This window comes from Natator depressus, chromosome 20 (assembly GCF_965152275.1).
Source record: "Natator depressus isolate rNatDep1 chromosome 20, rNatDep2.hap1, whole genome shotgun sequence".
Taxonomy (NCBI): Eukaryota; Metazoa; Chordata; order Testudines; family Cheloniidae; genus Natator; species Natator depressus.
This window is the reverse complement of record NC_134253.1, coordinates 21,754,614-21,772,919: the sequence shown is the minus strand read 5'-3', so window position 1 is coordinate 21,772,919 and position 18,306 is coordinate 21,754,614. Positions and strand designations below refer to the sequence as shown.

The 18,306-nt window shown below is 54.5% G+C and overlaps 1 protein-coding gene across 1 annotated transcript in view; it reads right to left on the bottom strand.

Annotated features, from left to right (window-relative positions):
• The window catches only part of PRR36 (proline rich 36), a 41,047-nt gene that overhangs the window by 2,517 nt on the left and 20,224 nt on the right, over window positions 1-18,306 (bottom strand). The window contains 5 exon segments of the mRNA XM_074934944.1: window positions 587-2,008; window positions 2,011-3,219; window positions 4,007-4,152; window positions 8,515-8,569; window positions 9,701-10,223. Coding sequence (XP_074791045.1) covers window positions 587-2,008; window positions 2,011-3,219; window positions 4,007-4,152; window positions 8,515-8,569; window positions 9,701-10,136 — 3,268 coding nt within the window. The 5' untranslated portion in view covers window positions 10,137-10,223.

Genomic DNA, 18,306 nt, shown 5'->3' with positions numbered 1-18,306 from the left:
TGGCTAAGGCCAGACGTTCTAGTCTACTACTAGGCTACAAACCAAGCAGTTAGACATCAGCCATGATAGATGGCTGCTTCCTAGCCCCCACCCCAAACCTACTTGGCCCTGCTTGCTGCTGCCAATCACACCCCCCACCCCCGCTCCCTCTAATCTCCCCTCCCCAGCCCAAGCTAAGGTAAGAGTCCTGCACAAAAATACAAAGAACAGGCCAGGAGGTCAGATCCAGATAAGTGACTCTTTATTCAACGTACTGAAAGGCTAAAAAGTTTGGCCCCCAATCCTCCACCCAAAAAGGGAAGAACATTAAAACACAGATGTCTTCCCCCTAGGTGCCCATGATCCTGGGGGGAAAGCCTGATCTAGACACAGAATAATGTAGGCTATGAATGAGGGACTGTACAGCAATGTCAGACCCTTCTGGCTAGGTGGGAGATAAACACTGGGAGAGGAAGAGGGGGGACACTGATGGGGCAGGGGGGAGATTCCCTTCAGCAGGGGGCACTATTGCACATGACTGAGTTAAGCTTTAAGGTACCGCGGCGATGGCACTTGGACACACATGGCAGGCTCCTCTATACGTTACCTGCCGCCGGTCCACGGGGAGCAGTGCCATAGGGCTGGGAGGCCGGTTCCTCCTCGTCCGCCAGGCCCATCTGCAGGGGGCGTTCCAGCCGGCAGCCCCAGTCCCTGGGGAGGGAGATTTTGCTGTGCTCTTCTGTCTCGGGGAGGCTGGCCGGCTCGGCGCCCTTGGGGATCTGGTCTCTGGTGTTCTCGGTTGAGTGCTCTTCGCTCTCCAGGGAGGAGAGGCCGGGGCTCTTCCCGCAGCTATCAGTGGAGGGGAGGTGGAAGGCAGCATCGAAGGAGGTGGCCGAGTTGGTGGAGGCCGGCGTCCCAGTGCCAGCATCACCCGAGCCCAGCTCCTCTGACTCCTCCAGGGACGGCTTGCGGGGCGGGGAGGCTGCCCGGCACACCAGGGGCTTGCCCATGACAGGGAAATCAGGCTCCTTCAGGAGGTCTCCATCCAGCTCGCCCTCCTCCTCAGAGGACACTGTGGGCAGGTCACCTAGGAGCTCGTCTGCTGGGAGGGTCTCTGCCTCATCGTCCCCCTTGTCCATGTGGATCCCCAGGTCCTGCTCCCCCGGCAGGTCCTCCAGGGGGCTGCGGGGGAAGGTCTGTTCTAGCTTCTCGTCCGACTTGGACTCCACACCAGAGCTGCTGTCGTAATCCCGCAGCTCCTCCGGGGTGCTGGTCTCACTGCTGCTCTTGCCGGCCAGGTCGGGGCCGCTCAGCGTGCTGGACTTGGAGGAGCGGCTCTTGGACGGCCCCTCCGACTCAGCGCTACTGGACGACAGCTGCCCTGGGTGCGGGGGGCGTTGGGCTGGCTCCTGGGGCAGCTCCAGGCTCTTCAGGGGCAGGCTGTGAGGCTTGTGCATGGTCACCTCAGGGCCCAGCGGTGACCCCTGTTGGGCATGTGGCTCTGGGTCCTCCAGCACATCAGCCCCACCCTTCAGTAAGGGCTCCCCTTCTGCAGACCCCACCTTGGCAACATCTCCAGGAGAACCTAGGTGGGCGTATCCCAGCTCAGCTTCCTCAGGACTTCTCAAGGTGACTCCGGCCAGCTCAGCAGGGAGAGATCCCCCAGCACCAGAGAGGGACATGCTGGGAGGAGAAGCAAGGCTGGGTTGGTCTTCAGAGCCCTTGCTGTCCTCAGGGAGCTGTTCTGTGGGGGGAGCAGCCGCCTCCCCTGGCTCATGCCCTGCACAGACAGGCTCTCTGCTGAGCCCCTCTATCCCCTGGAAAGCAGCCACTGCCTCTGTACTAGTCATTCCTTCAGCATCCAGATCCTCCATCTTTCCAGAGCTCCTGCGAGCACCCTGTGTTCCTCTCTCCAGGGGAAGAGCATCCTGGGTCTCCTGTCCATGCCCTGGCAGGGTCAGAGAGAGACTCCCGTTCCGCTCCTCTCTCAGCTCCACGGCTCCTGGCTCTGCCGCATCTTCCGGGAGAGACCCTCCTGGCCAACCCGAGGCAGCGAGTCCGTCTCGTGCATTGACCACTCTGCCTCTGGCTGGGCCGGCGTGTCTTTCTCCCGCTCCCCCCCTCGCAGAGGCTCTGCCGGGTGCTTCGGTGACATGGATGGAGATTGCCATCCCTCTGTGCTACCCCGAGGGATCTCTTCACTGAGGGGCAGCATCTGGGAGGCCCCGGCTGGGCAGGAGGAATCCAGCTGGGCTGGGGCCAGGCAGGTCATGTCCTGAACCGCTCTTCCTTTGCCTTCCAACCACAAGTCCAGGTGCTCAGCAGGCATCAGGGCCTCCTGGCAGGGCAATGGTTCCCCCTCGGCTGCTAGGCCAGTCTTACAGGGGTCTAGAAGCATAGCTGGGGTGTCCACCAGGCTCTGCTCTGCCTGGGGCGTGAGCATCTCATCAGGGAGCTCTGTACCCGCTGGCTTTGGCCCCCAGGTGCCTGCTGTGGGCAGCATCTCCCTGGGAGGAGAGCCAACCCCTCGTGGTGGGGAGAGACCAGTCAGCTGCTGGTCTCCAGGACAGCTCTCTTGGTGGGACAGAGGCTCAGCTGCCACCAGCTCTGGGCCAGATGAGCCTCCTCCTTCCTGGGGTGCTCCACCTCCAACCACCCCTTCCAGGTCGCTGATGGGTGTTTGCTCCGCTCCCAGCACCTCCAGCCTATAGCTCTCGGGAGCATCCTTGTCTGCAGGGACCGGCTTGAGCAGGACCGGGCCCACCTCTGGCGTTAATCCTTGATCATCCAGAGGCCTCACGCCGCCCTCGGGGGCTGCCCTTTCCATGCCAGGCAGGGCATCAGGAGAGGCCACAAGGACATTGGCAGCAGCTTCCTTGGCCTCTCCCTGCCCTGGGGAAAGCAGCTTTTTCCTGGGCACAAGCACTGGCTCCAGGTTGTAGCTAGCCTCTTTCTTAGGGGGCTTCTTGCCAGGGCTCCCAGCAATCAGCCTCTTTGGGGTGGAGGCCACTGCTCTCTGTGGGGTAGCAGGACGGCTGCCCCCTGCCTTGGGAGAGGTCTTCGGCCCCGGGGGCCCTGGCTTCTCCAGGCCCTTGGGAGCAGCAGGGACTGGGTGGCTCTTGGCCTTGGGCTCCACCGGGAGCTTGGCTTTGGCAGTTTTGACCGGGCCAGCAATCTTGTCAAGGGCAGGGTTTGAGCCAGCCAGCCGGGCCCTGGAGATGGGGGCAGCTCTGACGAGGTCTGTAAGGGACAAGAAAGAAGCCAGGTCTCAGTGCCAGGCTGCAGATTTATAGCCAATTGGAAGTGCCTTCTGGGGTAACAGACCAGGCTAATAGAGGGCACTGTGAGCTGCTGCAGCACCCTGGGAAAGCCACTGGATCCCACTAAAGTGGCCCAAGTACCTCCTCACTCCATGGGGCAAGGATAGAGCAGGCTTTAAGCCACCTTGGTGGTGGTCCTAATGATGGCCCTGCCCACAGAGTCACTGGGAGCAGCCACGGGGCTGCTCCAACTCACGCGCTACTTTAGGAAATGAGAGAACATCCATAGTGCAGTGCACTCCAGCTGCATCCCTAATGCCCAGGCCTGGGAGCTGAGCCCTGGGATCGGCTCCATGCTGGCTGGGGTCCCCATGCCCCCCAGCATGGTGGGTTGGGGAGAGACTCTCAGAGGAGCTGAGCCCTGAGCAGCAAGTAGAAGCACTGGGGCAACAAAGTGGGGGGGGTTGGGGGGTGGAGATCATTCCTTGGACATCCCACCACTGGGCGAGCGAGCGGCAGCAGCCCGCTGCCCTTTGCTGTGGCGGAAGGGCCACCCCCACTCCTGCCCAGGGTCAGGGGCTGCCCGGCAGCCCAAGCAGGCAACAGCCTACGAATACACCTCGCCCTTTGCCCCAGGCACCCTTCCCAAGGGATCCAAGCAGACACTGGATCTCAGACGCCCCGGCTGCCCGCGCGGTGGAGTCACCGTAGCTTGCTGGTGTCAGATCTAAGCCGCCCACCAATGCTTAGTCGCGAGGCGCGTGTACCTTTCTTTGCGGAGGCGGCCGTGTTCTTCTGCTGCTGTGGTACTGCTGAGGCCTGGCCACCAGGTGGCGCCATCTGCTTAGGTTTGGCCGTGGCTGGTTTGTTACTGGTCAGGGCTCTGGTGTACTCCGTCCCTGGAGCAGAGGGTCTGAAACCAGAACAGAGAGGGGTGAAGGGAGAGAGAAGCCAGCAGGTGTTTGTCTCATGCAGTCAATAGAGATGGGTCCATGTCACACCCTGAATACCTGGATGTTCTCTACACTTCTCCCATGCAGAGCTCAAAGCCCTGTTCTCCCCACTCTACATATGGGGAAACTGAGGCACAGGGCAGGGCAGTGACTTGCCCAAGGTTCCCCAGCAGGCCAATGGCAGAGCTAGGAATAGAACCCAGGTCGCCTAAGAGCCAGTCCTGTGCCCTGTCCACCAGAGGGACCAAGTGGTACAGCCCAGGGGATGCCAGAGCAAGCTCCCCCAGTGCATGCACTGCTGCGCCACAAAGGGACTGCCTAGTACCAGTCTGCAGTGGTCTGAGACGGATGTTCCCAACCCTAGTCACTGTAGCATCTGCGCACCTCACCATCTTTACTGCTGTTACTCCAATGTACCCAGGAGGGGAAACTGAGGCAAGGTGGACAAAGTGGTTTGCTCGATCTCACACAGGGAGGCTGTGGTGGTGCTGGGAACTGAACCCAGTGTCTCAAGTCCCCAGCTTTTTAGTGGGACCCAGCGGCTTTCCCAGGGTGCTGCAGCAGCTCACAGCGCCCTCTATTGGCCTGGCCTGTTATCCCAGAGTTCTAGTCATTGGGCCAGCCTTTCCTTTCTGCACCGAGAGGCACTTGGCCACCTACCAAACAAATCCAAGCCATCCAGGGCCCTTTGCCAGCCCAGCAGCTTAGGGGATCTGAATGGAGGCCACGTTCTTGCAAGTAGAGGCTCACCCTCTGGAGAGCTCTGACTGGTGCCCCTCCAACACCCCCTTTGTCTCCCAGCTGCAAGCCCCCTCAGCAGGCAGGACGCATTGCTGTTGCAGCGCCTCTGAACCCAAGTGCTGAATTCATCAGTCTCGGGGTTACAGTAAAACCCCTTCCGAATCACAGCCGATTAGCCCCACCATATCCACACTGAAGGGCAGCTTGCCGGGCCTCCCCAGTGAGCCAGAGCCCTGGCCTCCCCCCAGTGCTGGGATCAGGGTTTTGAGAGAGAAAACGGGAAGAACATTTGAAGTCCCATTCAAAGCAGAGGTTCCCGCTAACCTCCGGGGCGGTGCTGAGAGCCCTCTAACCCCACTAGCACACTGGGGGACGAAACTGACTAGCCGCTCAAGTGAAACTGACAAGCTTGACTTATCTCAGGAGAGTGGAATTGAACAGCCAGCTCTAAGGGCAATGGATGAGGGAGACTCACCTCAGTCACATCTCCGCTTTAATCCCAGCGTAAGTGCCCCCCCTGTGGTCCTTTGCGCCAAAGCAAGAGGGCTGCCAAACTAGAACAGCATCTGGTGTGCATGGCAGTCCAGAGCCTCTTGTTGAGTGTCTCACGGCACTTCCCCCTGCCCTGACCCCCATCCCTAGCCCCACAAAGTTGTGACACCCCCTCATCAACCTCTCTCTGGGGCTGACCAAGATGCCCCTGAATCAGCCCGGGAGGAAGCTGGACAGGGAGGTGCACTGCAACTGTGGGGCCTATTTCCAGCCCCACTGGTACCCTGTCTCCAGGCAGAGTTCCTCTGAGCAGCGGGTGCTGGCCAGGGTTCTCTGCTCAGAATCCCTGTCAGGTGCCCTCATTTTGACACACACACCCCCCTCCCCCACATCCTTGTTTTCACATGTGTTGTCCCAAGTCCTCGGCTGATGGGGTAGGGTGTTAGTTTTGGGTGGGCCTAGCCCCCACCCTTCCCAGAATTCAAACAGGCCAGTCCACATGGGAGCCGGGAACTGGGCACAGTGTTGGCTCAAGCTTTCCCCATTACCTTGAGGCGTTCAGTGAAGGTGTGCTGGTGAGAGCTGGATTTGCCTTTTAGCTATACTTTTTTTTTTTTTTTTTAAGCCATCTAATTGAAGACAAAAGTCCACTTCCCCCAGAAGAACAGGGCTGGAAGGGAGCTCAAGAAGTCATCAAGTCCAGCCCCCCAACACTGGGGCAGGACCAAGTACACCTAGACCATCCCTGACAGCTGTTTGTCCAACCTGTTCTTAAAACCCTCCAGTGACGGGGATTCTACAAACCTCTTTTGGAAGCCTGTTCCAGATCTTTAATCTAATTGTTCAGCGTAGTTAAGTTTTTCCTAATATCTAATCTAAATCTCCCTTGCTGCAGCTTAAGCCCATTACTTCTCATCCTACCTTCAGTGGACATGGAGAACAATTGATCCCAGGCCTCTCTCTAACAGCCCTTCATGTATTTGAAGACCATTGTCTGGTTCCTCCCCCCCAGTTTTCTTTTCTCAGACTAAACATGTCCAGGTTTTTCGCTTTTCTGCACAGGTCAGGTTTTCTAACCCTTTGATCATTTGTGTTGCTCTTCTCTGGACTCTAATTTGTCTACATCTTCCGTAAAGTGCGACGCCCAGAACTGGACACAGGATTCCAGCTGAGGCCTCCCCAGTGCCGAGCAGAGCTGGACAGCTACATACAATGCTCCTGTTAGTACACACCAGAATGGCATTAGCCTTTTTTGCAACACTGTTGACTTGTCCTCTATGCGCCCCGGATCCTTTACAGCAGGATGACCACCTAGCCAGTTATTCTCCATTTTGCAGATGGGCATTTGATTTTTCCTTCCTAAATAAAGTACTTTGCATGTGCCTTTACTGAATTTCATCTTGCTGAATTCAGACCAATCCCCCAATTTGTCACAGTCATTTCGGACTCTAATCCTCTCCCCCAAAGTGCCTGCAACCCCCCGCTTGGTGTCATGTGCACATTTATAAACTTACCCTCCGCTCCATGATCCAAATCATTAATGAAAATACTGACTAGTACCAGACCCAAGACTAACCCCTGCAGGACACCACAGCACTGGAACTACTCTGAGTACGACCAGTTGCGCACCCACCTTTCCCTAGTTCGCTTATGAGAGAGGATCATATGGGACTGTGACAAAAGCCTCACTAAAAATCAAGACACATCATGTCTATGGCTTTCCTGCCACCCACTAGGCCAGAATGGGTGAATGGACTTTAAGTGAGGGTGATGAACCATTGGTACAGTTTCCCAAGGGGCGTGGTGGTTTCTCCATCACTGGATGTCTTTAAGAATAATCAAGCCTGGATGGTTTTGTTTGTTTTTGTTTTTAAGGCCACTCCTTAGTTCAGCCACAGCTCCCGAGTCATGGGACTCCAGTGTTGTGCAGGACATGAGCCCAGGGGTCTCCTCTAGCCTTCCAGGAAGAATAGCAGTAGCTATTTCTTGTCATCTCTTTGGTTTGTTACATAACAGGAAAAAAGCCACCGTTGGGTCCCAGATAAGCCTGTTTCCCAACTATGCACAAAACAGGCCAGGCCTAATCACCTACGGCCTGCTGCTCGGACAGGTTCTGACAGCTCTCAAAACACGGGGGCCAGCAGTCCAAAGGGGATGCTGCCTTGTTCCCATACACTCCAACAAACATAGGCCAGACAAGCCACCTTGGGCTTTGTGCATCAGGCAGGTTCACATCTGTCTGAGCCAACGCATCTCTTGTAGAAAGACATCCAGGCTCAATTTAGAGGGATGGAGAATCCCCCACAGCATTCTCAGGGCTAAAAATTCACACTATTTCTAATCTGAATTTGGCCGGCTTCAACTTCATTGATCTCATTTGGACTTCGGCTGCTAGATTAAAGAGCCGTCTACCACCAGAAGTCTCCTCCCCCCTTTGGGATATATCTGTCTCATGATATGCAGAACCACAGTCCATCTGCAACAGGAAGCATTTACTGAACCACAGAAGCCTCACCTTAACTCGTGTCCCACTTCTGTCTCTGTTGTTTACCAGGGACCACTCCCTGACTGGAATGCTATGCAGCTCAGGGACATCTAGTGGCTGAACAACATACTGCCAGTGAACATCCCACCACACACTAATGAGAGAGAAAATTTGGAAAGGTTTCTAACACGGAGTCTGTTTCCGTCTCATCTCAGGCTCTCCCAAGTGCTGCCTCTGATCTGGGATGGTTTTCCTCTGGAAGTTCCCCTAGATCAGTGACTCCTGCTACCAGCCCTTCTCATGCTGTTATTCGCGTGATTGCGTCTGATCACATTAGATCAGGTAGCACACACACCCTGCACGTGGCTCATGGCATTTGCCTCTGCCTGCTGCTCCAGGTGGGCTGGGGGTCCCAAGGGCAGGGCCTTGCCTGATCAGGAGCCATCCCACATGGAAATCTCATCCAGACCCCATCAGATGCCAGCCTTCCTAGCACCACCATGTGCCCCCTTGCTGGGTATCCTAGGGCAGGCTTTTTACCCAGCCCCTCCCACATCTGTCCCCATAGTATCAAGAGCAGCCAGCAGGCAACTTCATACCATACCTGGAAGGGTTGGCAGATTCCGGTTTCTCAGGCTTCACTGAGGCCGACTTTGGGACTAGAAACAGGGAGAGAGAGAGAGAGACAGACACAGCTTCAGGGCTCGGAGATCTGAGGTTACTGATGAGGCCGCTGTTCCAATATCAATGGACGGGGGGGGGGGTTCACGGAGAGCACAGGCTGCGTTCCAGTTCCACAGGGGTGGACGCGGGTGCAGAGAGCACAGGCTGACAGCTCTGGAGTTTAGCCCTGAAGTCTAGTGTAAGAAGCTGGAGGGGCTGCCCACAGCTCTGGGCAGGTAGGTTAGTGCCAGGGCAACAGGACTCCTGGGTTCTATTCCCAGCGCTGGGATCCAAGAAGTCAGGGCACACAGGAGGGGGCAGCGCCAGGTTCCTCATCAGTGCAGTTGTGCCACCCTCCGTGGAACGGGATTTAGCTTTGGCCCCTCTGGCAGAGGGGCCGAACCCCATGGCAGTGGGAGGACGGGCACCTGGCCCGCTAGGAACGGGGACTATGATCTGCCACACTCGCTGCAAACAGGGGCCTCTCAACCACCCTGGCTATCACTAGTGCAGGGGAAACCAGGGGTTCTATCCCACTCCCCCAAGCCAGGTCACGGTGTGTGGGGGAGGGTGTGAGACTAAGGGGACCCTCCACCGCTAAGCGCTTTACCTATCATGCCATAGCATGGCATTGCCCTGCCCCTGCAGTGGGACAGGATGCCACAACCTGGCTCCCTTATCAGCAACACCAACCCCTGACCCCAGTCTGTCAGAGCCCTGCCAGCCGTTTTATTTGGGGGGTTCTGATCACAGCCCAGCACGCCCCTCCCCCCTTTACTATAGAGCCATAGTGAGAGCCCCCCTTCCAGCCTTCCTCCCCTCAACCTCCTTATAGCCTTCTATCAGCCCACAGGGGACCTTCTGCACTGAGCCCTCCCCAGATCAGGGCTGAACCGCCCTGGCGTAGGACAAGGGGCTGAGGAACAGGCCCTAAGGCACCTGTAGAGCCCAAGGATCCCAGCCTGGTGCCACCCACTAGGGTTGCCAATTTGGGTTGGATGTATTCCTGGAGGTTTCATCACATGACAATCTTTAATTACGGGAGACTCCAGGGCAATCCTGGAGGGTTGGCAACCCTACCACCTGCCCAGATGGGCCTGGTGTTGGCAGGAAGGCGAGGAACATACCCAAGGCCACAGTTGAGACCGGCGTCTTCCTCACGGCCTTCAGCTGCCCGGCCTTGCCCGGCCCAGCCTTCTCTGGAGGCTTTGCCCCACTCTCGCCCGCTGGCTTCCTGGCCACCGCTTTGGCCGGAGTGGGCTTGGCAGCGGCAGCACCAGCTTTGGGTGCTGATGCTGCTGCCGGTGGCTTCCTCTGCGAGGCTTCGGCCCTCGGGGGCACCCCATTGCTGAGCGGCTTGGAGCTGCCACCCGGGGCTGCGGGGGGATGGGCGTGGGTGGTCGCAGGCCGCCTAGCTCCAGAGACGGGGACTGATCTCACAGCATTCTTGGCAGGCTTGGGTTTTGCTGCAGGCTGGCCAGCTGCTGCCGCCCCTTTCCCAGCAGTTGCCGTGCCATTGGTCTGGGGTGGGGGGGGCCCATTGGCAGTAGCTTTGCCATCCATCTTGTCCCACCCAGGTGCTGGGCAGGCCGTCTGCCCCCTCCAAGGTGATGGAGAACAGCCAAATCCTCCTCTGCCTCTGAGCTAGGACTGAAAGAGACAGACGTTAATCGGAGAGGGACCAGTTCTGCCCCACTCTGCAGCACCTCCAAGTAAAGCTTTGCCTCCCCCACCTCCAGGCAGAGCAGGGCCCGGGAGGGAAATCTCTACTAGCCAGGGGCAGAGCTGAAAGATCAGCCCCCCTGTAGCACACCAGGTTAGAAGCCCTGACCTCCCCAGACCTGATGGGAAAGGCCCATCCCCACGCTTTGTCCATTGATCCTATCTTCCCTGGCCACCTCTGGCTAGTAGCCTCTGAAGCATTCCAAACACCAGGAAGAGGGGGCTCTCCTCCACCAGGCCCCTTAACAGTGGGGTGTCTTATCCCCTCCCCCAATCTTAGAGGGACTTCCCCCTACCTCCCCCCCCCCACCCCACGAATAGCTCCAGCCCTGGCATCCTCCTCCTGCTCAGCCTTGCCAACGGGCACAAAACAGTCAGTGCTGGTCACTTTCATGAGTGCCCATAGACAGAGCAGCCATGAAACTGACTAGAGCCCATACAGGTCCCCATGGTTAGGTAGAACCATGAGCAACAGAAGCAGCACAGAGCTGCCTGCAGGTTCAGGAAGGCAGTGCTGCATTGGGAAAGACTTACAGGCTTAAGCACGAGTTTAACTTAAAAACACAAAGTTAAATTCCGCAGCAGTGGATGTCAACTGCCTGCCCCTCCACACAGGAAGGGTTCCCACTCTTTTGGAGCTCGGGACTCAGACTTTAAGGTCAGAAGGGACCATTATGATCATCTAGTCTGACCTCCTGCACAACGCAGGGCACAGAATCTCACCCACCCAATCCTGCAATAAACCTCTCACCTATGTCTGAGCTATTGAAGTCCTCAAATTGTGGTTTAAAGACTTCAAGGTGCAGAGAATCCTCCAGCAAGTGACCCGTGCCCCACGCTGCAGAGGAAGGCAAAAAACCTCCAGGGCCTCTGCCAATTCCTTCCCGACCCCAAATATGGTGATCAGCTAAACCCTGAGCGTGTGGGCAAGACTCACCAGCCAGATACCCAGGAAAGAATTCTCTGTAACAACTCAGATCCCACCCCTTCTAACATCCCATCACAGGTCATTGGGCCTATTTACCACTAATAGTCAAAGATAACTTGATTTTGGCAATTAATTGATCCCATCATACCATCTCCTCCATAAACTTATCGAGCTTAATCTTGAAGCCAGCTAGGTCTTTTGCCCCCACTGCTTCCCTTGGAAGGCTGTTCCAGAACTTCACTCCTCTGATGGTTAGAAACCTTCGTCTAATTAAGTCTAAACTTCCTGATGTCCAGTTTATATCCATTTGTTCTTGTGTCCACATTGGTACTGAGCTTAAATTCCTCTCCCTCCCTGGTATGTATTCCTCTGATATATTTATAGAGAACAATCATATCTCCCCTCAACCTTCTTTTGGTTAGGCTAAAGAAGCCCAGCTCTTTGAGTCTCCTTTCATAAGGCAGGTTTTCCATTCCTCGGATGATCCTAGTAGCCCTTCTCTGTACCTATTCTAGTTTGAATTCATCCTTCTTTTTTGCCTTCCTCTGTAGCATGGGGCACAGGTCACTTGCTGGAGGATTCTCTGCACCTTGAAGTCTTTAAACCACGATTTGAGGACTTCAATAGCTCAGACATAAGTTAGGGGTTTGTTACAGGAGTTGGTGGGAGAGATTCCGTGGTCTGCGTTGTGCAGGAGGTCAGACTAGATGATCATAATGGTCCCTTCTGACCTTAAAGTCTATGATTCTAACACATGGGAGACCAGAACTGCACACAATATTCCAGGTGAGGTCTCACCAGTGCCTTGTATAACGGTACTAAAACCTCCTTATCTCTACTGGAAATACCTCTCCTGATGCATCCCAAGATCGCATTAGCTTTTTTCATGGCCATATCACATTGGCGACTCAGTCATCCTGTGATCAACCAATACTCCAAGGTCCTTCTCCTCCTCCATTACTTCCAATTGATGCGTCCCCCGCTTATAACTAAAATTCTTGTTATTAATCTCTAAATGCATAACTTTGCACTTTTCACTATTACATTTCATCCTATTACTATTACTCCAGTTTACAAGGTCATCCAGATCTTCCTGTAGGATATCCCGGTCCCTCTCTGTGTTGGCAATATCTCCCAGCTGTGTGTCATCCGCAAACTTTATTAGCACATTCCTGCTTTTTGTGCCAAGGTCAGTAATAAAAAGATTAAATCAGATTGGTCCCAAAACCGATCCCTGAGGAACTCCACTATTAACCTCCCTCCAGCCTGACAGTTCACCTGAGACGCGGAGCATTTTACAGACTGAATGAAATTTAGCCTCATACTCCATTCCCTGCAAAACAGGCCAGCTTCATCCCTATTTCACAGCTGGGGAAACCAAGGCACTGCCAGGGTGGAGATTTGCCCTGCACCACACAGCCAGTCCATAGCTATCTGGGAATACGCCTTAGTCCAACCTGCTTGGATTGAGAGATTTTTCCCAGATGGACTCAAGTCCCTAAATCCCCTTGGATTTAAAGGGAACCCAAATCCCCGGGGATGCAACTCTGATAGCATTGGACCCTGAAGCTCACAGGGAAATCCACAAGCCCTTGTGCTTACCATCTATTCTTTATCTCCCCGGAAAACGCTGGAGCTATTAATTCTACTAAGTGGCTGGAATACAGTAGAGCAAAAGCAGTTACATAATAGAAAAATCTTTATTGTTCAGGCAGGGAACCCGTTTCCTATTTGCACCTGGGCTGCTCAGTTCTCACCAGTGTTTCGTGGACGCTCAGCCAGCTGGTCTTCACAGAGCGCGCTTACACACACACACCCCCCCCTCCACGATCACAGCTTTCAGCCAGGAGCTCAGATTCACATTCAAGAGGACATAACCACCCAGGAGATGAGCGGTGCTGGCCCCCGTCCAGTCACGAGCAAACTAAGCTGTCACAGCCGGGGCTTCTTAATCATCGGGGTGGGGGTGGGGGGGGGGCAAAAATGGCGAGATCTGGTTTGAAAAGGCCTGGAGAATAGAGTATTTCATGCCCTGACTCCCAGGTGATTTCCTGCTGTGTCTAAACTGGCGTTTAAAAGGTGCGATGCTGGCCCCAAATATGCCAATATCAGACCTAATCAGTGTTGCCAAGCCCGAGTGTGCAGAAATCAGATGATCAGCTTAAGAATTCACGCATGTGAGGGATCTGGGTCTTCTGGTTGGAGCCTGTAGAGCTAGGATTGCCAACTTTCTAAATTGCACAAAACTGAACACCCCTGCCCCACCCCTTCTCCCACAGCCCTGCCCCTTCCCCCATAGCCCCACCCATACTCACTCCACCCCCCACTCCCCATCGCTCACTCTCCCGCACCCTCACTGGGCTGGGGCAGGGGGTGCAGGCTGCCAGATGGGGCCAGGGATGAGGGGCTTGGGGGTGCAGGAGGGGGTTCTGATCTGGGGCAGGAGGGTGGGGTGCAGGCCAGGGTTTGGGGTGCAGGCTTCAGCTGGGCAGTGCTCAAGAGGCTCCCGGTTGGCGGTAGAGCGGGGCTAAGGCAGGCTCCCTGACCTGACTCCATGTGGCTCCCAGAAGTGGCTGGCGTGTCCAGCTCCTAGGCGCCAGAGCCAGGGGGCTCTGCATACTGCTCACACCCTCAGGTGCCACCCCAACACCTCCCGTTGCCCACGGTTCCTGGCCAATGGGAATTGCGGAGCCAGCGCTGGCGAGCAGGAGCAGCACAAGGAGCTTCCCTGATGTCCCTGCAGCCCCTAGGCAGAGGGGCAATGCCGGCTACTTCCGGGAGCCGCGTGGTGTCAGGACAGGGAGCCTGCCTTAGCCCCACTGTGCCACTGACTGGACTTTTAATGGTCTGGCCAGCAATGCTGACCAGAGACGCCAGGGCGTTCTGGTCAAAAACCACATGCTTGGCAACCTTATGCAGCCCTCATGACAGAGAAGAGCTTAGAAGCATGACTGCTAGAAACTGGCTACACATGAGAGCTGATATTTGCACCCGAGGCCACTAGCTGAGGTTTTAAACAACGCCAGTTGTCACAAAGCCTTGCAATCAAATTGCAAGTGTTGGCAACCCTGTTATCCAGAGAAGGTCTTGATGAGTCAGGGGGTGGGTCTCAATCGCGTTAACACAAAAGTTCACTTAATATTGAAAAGCCAAGTCAAGACACTGGCTAGCGTGTTTGGAGGTATGTTGGCGGCTTAGGCCAGGACACAACCTGCTTACAGCCTAGCCTGCAACACCTCACCTCACCAGCACAAAAGCTGCCCCTGGACAGGTTAGCTCAGCAGGAGACGGATACATTTCAATGGAGCATGTTCACAGGGCACCACTTGGACCAGTGTGTTTGGTTCAGCAAGGCGAGTGGTACACCATGGATAGACAGTCCAGCATTCTCCACTGCCCCGCAGGCTCCTCGAGTTAACGTAATGTGATTCCAAGCCACAGCTCTCTGCCCAGCATGGCCTGGCCCAGAGGAATGCCACGCTGAGGGTGGGGGGCGTTTACCTCAATTAATTCTGTTCTTACCCTACTTCATGCACCGAGGACCTCAGGCCAAGAATTTTTATGATCTGGGTGCCCAGACTGGCTAATCAGTTTCAAGGCAAGCAGCCAACAATTTGCAGGGCATGCAGAGATCACAACACACACACAAACCCCACTGAAATTCCTGGGAACTGCAGCTGGCCACCGGAATTCATTCTGGCCAAGAATTTGGCGAGCTTCAAAAGAGGGAGCAGATATTTAAATGGGCGAGAAGATCCAGAGTTCATTACTGCCAACACATTATGGAAGGATGTTGAACCTCCTGCTTTGGGACTTAACACAATTCAACTAGTAGGGATCAGCGGGGGTCGGGGGAGGGGAGGTAAGATTACCCCCACACCTGCCGCTGTAGGACTCACTTCTTATACGTTCCTCTGAGGCAGCTGGAGGCCAGATATTGGACACTATAAACCTCCAACTGTCTAATCACACAAACCCAACACCCTTGTCCCGCCCTGCACCCTCCATCGCTCGCTCTCCCCCACCCTCACTCAGTTTCACAAGACTGGAGCATGGGGTTGGGGTGCGGGCTCTGGGCTGGGGCTAAGGGGTTCAAGCTTGGGGGAGATTAGGTGCTGGAGGGTGCTCAGTGTTGGGGGAGGGGATTGGGGTGCAGGAGAAGGTGTGGGGCTGGGGCATGTGAAGTTTTGGGGTGCTGGCTCTGGGAGGTGGCTCAGGGATGGGGTGCAGGAGAGGGTTTGGGCTCCAGCCAGGCGGTGCTTACCTCAGTGGGTGGCGCAGCGTGGCTAAGGCAGGCTCCCTACCTGCCCTGGCCCTACGCCGCTCCCAGAACAACCAGCATGTCCCTGGCTGGAACCACAGCAAATGGGAGCTGCGAGGACGGAGCCCGCCTTAGCCCCACTGCTTTGCACCCAGAGCCAGAGTTAAGCAGGACAAAGGCTTCACATGCTGCCCCCTCTGTGTACCACTCCTGGAAGCGGCCAGTAAGTCCATGTGGCCCCTGGGAGGGGGGCTCCACACACTGCCCCTGCCTACAGGCATCACCCCCACAGCTCCCATTGGCTGTAATTTCTGGCCAATGGGAGTTGTGGAGTCGGTGCTCAGGGTGCAGTCAGCGTGGAGACCCCTGGACCCACCGCAGGGGCTGCAGGGACATGCCGGCTGCTTCCGGGAGCCGCACGGGGCCAGGGCAGGCAGGGAGCCTGCCTTAGCCCTGCTGGACTTTTAGCACCTAAAAAAAAAAAAAAAATCTCCCCGTTTGGCTTCAGTAGCCTCTGGGAGATAGAGCCCGATTCTAGGAGACACCCAGCCAAACCGGGAGGGTTGGCAACCCTAGATCTCCAATCTGAGCAAGTCCAGCAAGCCCTTCATGTCCCTAGCATCAGTGAAGAGGATCCAGCCAGTTCTACCAATGGGGCCCCAAATCCATATTTAGTAAGTCACTTCACTTTAGCTCTCCAGGTGTGAACACTTAAGTTGTGTTTGCTGCAAAGAGAAGGCGTGTGTTTTTACAGTGTGCCGAACTCTGTGCAAGACTGGAACGGAGACCATGCCCTGTAGATGTCGCTAGGCAGGGTCAGTCAGAGCGGGGGTGGGGGGAGGGGGTGAATTTTCCCCAGGAGACACGTTGGAAAATGAAGATTCATCCAACCTGAAGTGTCGCAGGAATGGATCAGGTTTGATGAAACTTTGGTTGGGAAGATTTCTCAGGCCCAGGATGGACTCTTCCCAACACAGTCCAGTGGGTAGGGCGCTCTTCTGGGACGTGGGAGACCTGCTCTGCCTGATTCAGAGCAGAGGCCTGACACTGGGTCTCCCATATCCCACAGTGGGGAAGAAAGCTACCAGACCCTCCCCTGGGATAGTGCTTGGGGTGTGCTATAGACCGCCGGGATCCGATCTGGATATGGATAGAGACCTCTTTAATGTTTTTAAAGAAGTAAATACTAATGGGAATTGTGTGATCATGGGAGACTAACTTCCAAGATGTAGACTGGAGGACAAGTGCTAGTAGTAATAAATAGGGCTCAGATTTTCCTGGATGTGATAGCTGATGGATTCCTTCACCAAGTAGTTGCTGAACCAACAAGAGTGGATGCCATTTTAGATTTGGTTTTGGTGAGTAGTGAGGACCTCATAGAAGAGATGGTTGTAGGGGACAACCTTGGCTCAAGTGATCATGAGGTAATTCAGTTCAAACTGAACAGAAGGATTAACAAAAATGAATCTGTGACCAGGGTTTTTAATTTCAAAAAGACTAACTTTCAAAAATTAAGGAAATTAGTTAGGGAAGTGGATTGGACTGAAAAACTTGTGGATCTAAAGGTGGAGGAGGCCTGGAATTACTTCAAGTCAAAGCTGCAGAAGCCATCGGAAGCCTGCATCCCAAGAAAGGGGAAAAATTCATAGGCAGGAGTTGTAGACCCAGCTGGATGAGCAAGCGTCTCAGAGAGGTGATTAAGAAAAAGCAGAAAGCCTACAGGGAGTGGAAGATGGGAGGGATCAGCAAGGAAAGCTACCTTACTGAGGTCAGCACACGTAGGGATAAAAGTGAGAAAGGCCAAAAGCCATGTACAGTTGGACCTTGCAAAGGGAATTAAAACCAATAGCAAAAGGTTCTATAGCCATATACATCAGAAGAAAACAAAGAAAGAAGAAGTGGGACCGCTAAACACTGAGGATGGAGTGGAGGTTAAAGATAATCTAGGCATGGGCCAATATCTAAATACTTTGCCTCAGTCTTTAACGAGGCTATTGAGGAGCTTAGGGATAATGGTAGGATGGCAAATGGGAATGAGGATATGGAGGTAGATATTACCACATCCGAGGTAGAAGCCAAACTCAAACAGTTTAATGGGGCTAAATTGGGGGGGGCCTGGATAATCTTCCTCCAAGCATATTAAAGGAGCTGGCACATGAAATTGCAAGCCCATTAGCAAGAATTTTTAATCAATCTGTAAACTCAGGGGTTGTACCATATGACTGGAGAATTGCTAACAGTTCCCATTTTTAAGAAAAGTAAAAAAAGTGATCTGGGTAACTACAGACCTGTTAGTTTGACATGTGTAGTATGCAAGGTCTTGGAAAAAATTTTGAAGGAGAAAATAGTTAAGGACATTGAGGTCAATGGTAATTGGGACAAAATACAACATAGCTTTACAAAAGGTAGATCGTGTCAAAGCAACCTGATCTCCTTTGAGAAGGCAACAGATTTTTTAGACAAAGGAAACACAGTGGATCTAATTTACCTCAATTTCAATAAGGCGTTTGATACGGTTCCACATGGAGAATTATTAGCTAAATTGGAAAAGATGGGGATCAATATGAAAATTGAAAGGTGGATAGGGAAGTGGTTAAAGGGGAGACTACAACAGGTCACACTGAAAGGTGAACTGTCAGGCTCGAAGGAGGTTACCAGTGGAGTTCCTCAAGGATCAGTTTGGGGGCCAATCTTTTTATTACTGACCTTGGCACAAAAAGCAGGAATGTGCTATGACACGAAGCTGGGAGGTATTGCCAATACAGAGAGGGACCGGGATATCCTACAGGAAGATCTGGATGACCTTGTAAACTGGAGTAATA